This window comes from Emiliania huxleyi (assembly GCF_000372725.1).
Source record: "Emiliania huxleyi CCMP1516 unplaced genomic scaffold EMIHUscaffold_57, whole genome shotgun sequence".
NCBI classification, from domain to species: domain Eukaryota; phylum Haptophyta; order Isochrysidales; family Noelaerhabdaceae; genus Emiliania; species Emiliania huxleyi.
This window is the reverse complement of record NW_005197722.1, coordinates 211,964-219,141: the sequence shown is the minus strand read 5'-3', so window position 1 is coordinate 219,141 and position 7,178 is coordinate 211,964. Positions and strand designations below refer to the sequence as shown.

At 66.7% G+C, this 7,178-nt stretch overlaps 1 protein-coding gene across 1 annotated transcript; it reads right to left on the bottom strand.

The window, feature by feature from the left end:
• Nucleotides 1-1,206: 1,206 nt before the first annotated feature.
• EMIHUDRAFT_43089 (hypothetical protein) lies at nucleotides 1,207-1,635 on the bottom strand (the record flags this gene model as incomplete). Its single annotated transcript, XM_005764987.1, has 1 exon — nucleotides 1,207-1,635. A coding segment is annotated over one exon (429 nt), but the record flags the coding sequence as incomplete, so codon positions are not given.
• Nucleotides 1,636-7,178: the final 5,543 nt, after the last annotated feature.

The following is a 7,178-nucleotide window of genomic DNA, read 5'->3' as shown; positions in this document are numbered from 1 at the left end:
AAAAACGCCGGGCTGCCCGGGCGGGGATCAGAGAAGGAGCCACCCTGTTAAGGGCGTCGGCTCTCCCTTCATGAGCCCGGGCTGCAACGGCGCGGTGGGGCGCCTCACCGTCCCGAGCCCTGCCCGCGGCGCGTGAGGGTCACGCGGAGCGAGCGGGGCAAGGCGGTGGGGCTAGGTCCCGCGGGCGTCAGTTGCCCTTCTTGACCTTCGGCAAATCGGCTTTGAAGACGGGGCAGTCAGGCTTGACGTGCCCCTCCTCGCCGCACCAGAAGCAGGTCTTGGCGCCCGACTTGCCCGACCGCTTCGCCTCCTCGGCCGCCCGCTGGGCCTCCGCCGCAGCCGCCTCCGCCTTGGTGACGCGCTTGGCGAGCTCGGCCAGCTCCTTCTTGAACGACTCGACTGACCTCTCATGCTCGCGGTAGACGTCGTCGCGAAGGATCCGGTCGAGCGGCAGCTCCGGCAGGCCGCGCCCCGGGTACTTGCGGAAAAATCGCTCGATGTAGGTGAAGAACTGCTTGTCGCCCAGTCCAGACGAGAACTCGAGGATGAGTGAGGCCTCGGCCAGCATATCCCTCTCCCGGTAGTCTTTGCCCAGATTGCGGAGATGCTGGACGACCAGTCCTCCTGCCTTCGGGCGCCTTCTCGCCTTCGGGCACCACACTCTCACGCGCCAATACACGCGCAGCCGGCGCCCCTCATGCCCTTCTCCACGCACACCGCGTGAAAATGGAGCTAGGCTAGGGTTGCGCAGCTATGAACAGGAGCGAGTTCGCGCTGCGCTAGGCTCAGACGGCGAGTTCGCGCTGCGCTAGGCTCAGACGGTGAGTTCGCGCTGCGCTAGGCTCCGAGTTCACCCGGGTCGCGCTGCGGGCTACGGAAGACTACGAGCTCGAGCCTCGACTGCCGCGATGTGTAAAAGCTGCGTTGGCTCGCCAAAGTTTGTTTTTGCAACATTGTGAAGAGAAATACTGTCTGCACGTGCAGTCGCCACTAGTATCTCTCTTCTCCCTCGGACGCGCCGGGCAGCGGGGACGGGATTGGGAGCCCGAGCCGCTCGGCGGTCTGCCGCGCCTCCTCCGGCGAGATCTCCTCCTCCCACTCCCCGTCACGCAGCCGCTTCGCCCGCCGCCCGTCCGCCAGCCACATGACGCCCTCGCCGACGGGGGCATCCTGCTTGTAGAAGCCCGACTCCACCTCGCCGCTGGCGTACCGGTAGATGCCGCGCCCCTCGAACTTACCCGCCTTGTACTCGCTTTCGTAGACGTCGCCGTTGGCGAGCCGGAGGACGCCGCGCCCCTCCGCCAGACCCGCCTTGTACTCGCCCTCGTAGACGTCGCCGTTGGTGCACCGCCAGACGCCGCGCCCCTCCCTCTGACCCGCCTTCCACTCGCCGTCGTAGACGTTGCCGTTGGCGTACCGCATGACGCCGCGCCCCTCCTGCTTGTCCGCCTTCCACTCGCCGTTGTAGACGTTGTACGCCTTCCACTCGCCCTCGTAGACGCGTCCATCGGCCCACCGGAAGACGCCGCGCCCCTCCTTCTTGCCCGCCTTGAACTCGCCCTCGTAGAGGTTGCCGTTGGCCCACCGGTAGACGCCGCGCCCCTCCTTCTTACCCGCCTTGTACTCACCCTCGTAGACGTCGCCGCTGGCGAACCGCTCGACGCCGCGCCCCTCGTACTCACCGGGGGGGCGCAGCGTGTTGAACTCTCGCCCTCGTACCCTCTCTCGCCCGATTGCGCCGCGTCCGCCTCTGCAGCCGCCGCTTCCTCCTCGCAGCCGGCCGAAGTGCAGCCCGCCTCAGCGCTCGCCGCGCTCGCGCCCGCGTTGTGCACGGTCGCAGGGCGCTCCCCGAGCGGAGCAGGGCTGGCGTCGACCACCATATCCGCTGCCTCCTCCGCCGGGCGCTGCATGAGCGGGGCGGAGCCGCTCGCCGCCTCGGGCCGCGTCTGCTCGAGCGCCCGGGCGTATGCCTCGAACGCGGCCTCGTCCTCGCGCCCGACATCGGCCCTGATCTTGCCGACGTAGTGCCTGCGGACCGACTCGACCTGTTTGCACGGCCAGGAGCCCGACTTGATGTGCGCGCACGCGTTGATCTCCGCGGTGACTGTCTCGAGCAGCTGGTGTCCGCGCGCGCCCGCGACGTTGTAATCGCCGTACCCGACCTTATCGGAGAGGTCGGGGAAGACCGCCTCGCGGCCGTGCGACGAGAAGAACGCTTGTAGCCCGCGCACAACAGCCAGCAGCTCCGCCGAGCGCTCGTCCTCGCTCAGGCTCCGTCCGACCATGACGCCCAAAGAAATTCGCCGTGAATGCCGTGAACGACAGGTGTGGACGTGTCTGTCCTCGACCCAGCCCTAGCTTGGCGTTTTAAGTTTAACACGCACAGGCTGTCACTTCGTATCACTACCGCGGTCGTGCCACAAGATTAAGGCGGTCACGCGGGCTCCCGCACACGCTACGCGCACACAGACTGAAGCTGCACAACAAACAAACACCGTCATCATAGCCACTCCGGAGCGGGAGCACGACGACTTAGCAGAGCTGCGGGGGGGAGGGCAGGGGGGCGGAGGGGGCGGGGGCGGGGAGGAGCCGAAGCGCGCTCCCGGTAGTCGCTCTCGCGCAGCCCGTCTGCCGTCAGAGTGGAACGGCACTGCCTCGCCCCTCCCATGCCGCCGTCCGAGCTTCACCTGCGTGCGATGGCGAGGGGGGAGCGAGAGCGAGGGGGCCTGCTCGCGTATGGCCGAGAGCGCGCCGGCGAGAGCGCGCTGTTGTCCGCAGGCCGGAGAGCCCTGCGGGCAAAAGGCGGCATGACTGTGTCGGCCCAAAGAGCCTCCGGCGGCCCTACGGGGTATCCGCCGGCCAGCGCCCAGCCTTGCGCTGCGCGCTGCGGCCGGGCGCTGACCGGCGGAGCGCCTGCGGCGCAGCGCTGCGCGCGTCCTCCCCTTTGCCAGCCTCGACAGCGCGCTGGGGGAATGCAAAGCCGCTGGGAAGTGACGGCCAGGAGCAAAGGAGCGGCCGGAGCGCGGCGAAAGACTGACGGGAAGTGGCCGCCGCGTACGGCCTCCGGCGGGCCTCCGGCAGACGCCTGCAGCGTGGCGCTGCCCGCGACCGGCCCCGTCTCGGTGTGCGCTGCGGGATGGCCTCGCTCAAACGCGTACCTGCTGAGGCGGGGCGGTCACGAGACCGGCTGAAATCGCGGCCACAGCTTTTACTCGCCCCCGCCCGCGCCGAGTAAAAAGAAATCGCGACCCGCCAGGGGGTAAATTTCTTTTTACTCGCCCCCGCCCGCGCCGAGCCAAAGGAGCTCCGCGGAGCCGCCAGGCGCCCGCCCCGGCGATTCGCTCGCTACGCGTCGCTCACCGCCGGGGCGGGCGCTTGGCGGCGCCGCTGCGCAAAAACTGCGCGTACGTCCCCGCGCGCACGCAAACACACGAGCAGCGCCCAGAAGCCTGTGTCATGTGCGCAAGCCCTGTGCTGGCGCCCCATGGCCGTCCCGCGCCGCCCGCACCAGCCACGCGCCCCTCGCACCACCAGAGCCAGCCGCATATCCACTCACGCCGCGACGCGCGCGCCGCAGCACACCTCACCAGCACTACCTCGCCTTTTTGCGCCCTGTGCAGGCTCTGCACACTGCTTCTGGCATCTCACAAGCGGCTGTACCAGGACGCGCCGCGTACGACGCAGATTCTGCACCACGCAAGGCACGCACGCACGCCCGCACCCGCGCGCGCTCATCTGCTCAGTCTGCTGCACAGCCTGACAGCCTGCCTGCACACACAGCATACAGCACCATGTGCACGCACTGCGCTCAACGATGCAGCCCGCACCCCGCAACAACAGCCTGCCCCTCGCCTCACCACGCCGTCTCGCGCACACTCCGCCAGCAGCCCAGTCAGAGACACTGCAGCGCGCGCCTCTGCACGCCTGCAGTCTCTCTGAGACCTTCTCAATCCACCCCGCCGCCGCGCCTCCCCGGGCACACACCGCAGCGATGTGAGTCGAAGAACGACCGAGCCCGCGCCTGCTGCACGCAGCCCCGTATTCGACTGTTGGTAAGTGTACGCTGTTGCGCCCCTGTGTGTGTGTGCTCGCTTACTGCCCAAAAAGAAAAACATGATGGGGAGACAAACATTCCTGCTGAGTGTTGTCCAGATACAAAATATACCGGAAAGGCTCCACACCGAAACCCCTGCCGCACTTTTTACTGTCGTCTGCCATAATGCATAAAAGAAAAGTTCAAAAGAAAACACTCCTTTGGAGAGAAAACGAATCCAGGCATAGTGTGTGTAGCACCGCCGGCTCGCTGCGCGACATTGAGAAGGGGCCCGAAGGCAGGGAGGAGTTCTCCGCCTCGCGGAGCGAGACTTGAAGAAAACCTCGTGCCCGTTCTTTTAGCTAAAGCAATTTTTTTTCTCCCAGAAGCTGCAACCCACGCGCAGAATATTTCTCGCGTCGCCTCCCCGCCGTTTGCTTCTGAAAGGTTGCAAGGATCGCTGCCCAATTCGGGCTGGTGTTTGGGGCCTGAACTCCATCCATGTGACGCGGATACAACTCTTGACTGCTGTTTGTACAAGTCGGCCATCGCCTTGCGATGTTGTACAGCCGTACCGTGGTTCACGTTCGTCCCCTCTTTAGGTCTGGGAGCCTTGTACTCAGCCGTCGCAAGGGGTCCTTGTTTTCGACCCTTCCCTGTGGTCAGTTGAGGTCGATGGAATAGGTACTGTGTTTGATATTCGTCAAATGCCTCCGGCGTCACAAAGGCAACCTCCACGCTCCGCGTGTCTATTGACGGGTTCTCAATGTCTGTCTGAGAGGCCTCTGAGCCGTCTAGGTTGACTGCCACCGTGGTGAGATACGACCTCTTTGAATCCGGCATCACGCCGTTGACGACTTCGCCTGCCTTGGCTTTGCTCCACTTGAAGAACTCTTTCTGTGGGCCATCGTAGCTCTTGCTGTGTTTTTCCGCCGATGGGCGAGCAAGTCCATTTGAACTGCTCTGCTGATGTCTCGAGCGCGCCCCAATGTAGGTCCATTGACCTGCGCGTGGGGGAAGCGGCCGATTAGCTGCATACGCACAGGGAGCGAGTTGTGCGGTGGCTGGGAGTGCAACTCATTGCAAAGGCAGCGTCGGCACAGTGTCCGTCCTCCTCCTCGCTGTCCTCCACCTCGCATTGGTCCTCGCCCTCCTCCTCCTCGTCTTCTTCCTCCTCCTCGTCTTCTCCCTCCTCCTCGTCTTCTTCCTCCTCGTCCTCTTCCTCCTCGTCCTTTTCCTCCTCCTCCTCGTCGCCTTCCTCCTCCTCGTCATCCTCAACGCATTGCGACTCCGCATACCGACGGTCCAGCCAGGTCAAGCCCACGCAGCATCGTTCTGACGCGTTTGCTGTTTGCAAACGCCCACGCGTCTGTCTCCTCCAGGGAGCTGCTGCCGCCGGGCAGGCGGGACGCTGCGGCGCATCCCGAGGTCGCGGCGCGCGGCACATCCCCAGGCTCGCGAGGTGCAGCGACGGTGCGAGGCGATCAGCGCGCCGATTGCCGCCATCCCGCGCGCCGCAGGGGGCCCGGGGCGGCCCGGGGCGGACGCGGTGCGCCAGCTGTAAGCCGGCTTGTCCGATTCCGAGGAGTCTCGAGCTTGGCAGCTGGCGAACCATCATGCCGCTCTCGGCACCGCAGCAGCGCGAGCGCCGCGCCGCGCGCAGCGCGCTGCCGAGGCTCAGGACGCGGCTCGCGGGCAGCGCAACCGCCCGGCGCCGAGCCGGTGCTAGGCCGCCTCCGCTGCGCCTGCTTCCTTGCGCGCCGCTGGACGTCGGCCGAGAAGACCGCTTCCCTCTGGGACCCGACTGGCGAAGATCGCGCGCGCGTCGTGAGTGGCGGCGCGCGCGCGATCTCCGTTCCCGGGCACGCCGGTCGCAGTGGCATGCTTGGGCTCCCAGGCTCAAAAGCGCTCCCGTCAACAGCGAGCGAGCGCCGCCGCTGCTCCTCCTCCCGCCGACGCTCACCGAGACTCGGTGCCGCCGTTCGCCGCCGCCGCCGCCGCCGCCGCCGCCGCCGCCGCCGCCGCCGCCGCCGCCGCCGCCGCCGCCGCCGCCGCCTCGCGCCTCGCCTCCGTCACCGCCGCCCTCCATCTCGCAGCGGCGCGTCCCTCTGATGGCGCGGGCGCCTCGCTCACCGGCGCCTCGCCGCCGCCCCCCCCCCTTCTCGCGCCGCTCCGCTCGTGGCCGCCGCGTCCCCTGTCAATCCCGCCGCCTCCCCTGTCATCCCGCCGCCCGCACCACCGCCGCCACCGCCTCGCGCCTCGCCGCCGCCGCCACCGACCGCCCTCCCCTGCGCCGCTGAGCGCGGTGCAGGGGGTGAGCCCCCGCTGCGCAGCCTCACCGCAGTGCACTGCGTAAAGATATATGGCTCCCCCGTCGTCCGCCGCTTATCTCCGTGACCCCCACAATTCGTGATACCGAGGAGTCTCGAGCTTCAGCTGGCTCGGCTAGTGCCATTTCACTCTGACACGATAATCTTGAAAACGTCTCCAACGGAGCTCCGTGTTGCTTCCAGCGCCCTCCCCCGCGCTCCCTGCGGCCATGGCCGATGCTCCTAGAAAGAGAGGTCATCTGGCTACCGCGAGAGCGACCCAACTCGTCGACATCGTCCGATGATGGTGCCGCAAAGTCAGCCTTCGGAGGCTATCGTGGGGTCGAGCCGGCAGTAGCCGTGACATGTGGTTCCACCACCCCTCGTAGGCTTTGCCTCTGACCGCCACCGTTCCCAGGCTGCCTAATGGGATGGAAAGGAAGGCTCGGCGAGCGTATAGAAGCGTGCTCGACCTCGTCGTGGCAACCTGTACGGCAGCGCTGGTAGGCGCGATGAGCGTCGTGCCACCTGACCCGAGACGGGTCGCAGGCGTCGTACCGAGCGCGTCGAGACCGTGTCCTGATGTGATCTGCACGGGTGAGTCACGTCGGCGTCAAAGGAGCGACGTGCGACCTGTCAGAGCTTGATCTCCAATCTCAGCGGCGTCGAGTCGTCTCCGGCGGCGACAATTTTGTCCCTCCCCAGGACGCACAGAGGCAGCTGAGATTGGAGATCAAGCTCTGACAGGTCGCACGTCGCTCCTTTGACGCCGACGTGACTCACCCGTGCAGATCACATCAGGACACGGTCTCGACGCGCTCGGTACGACGCCTGCG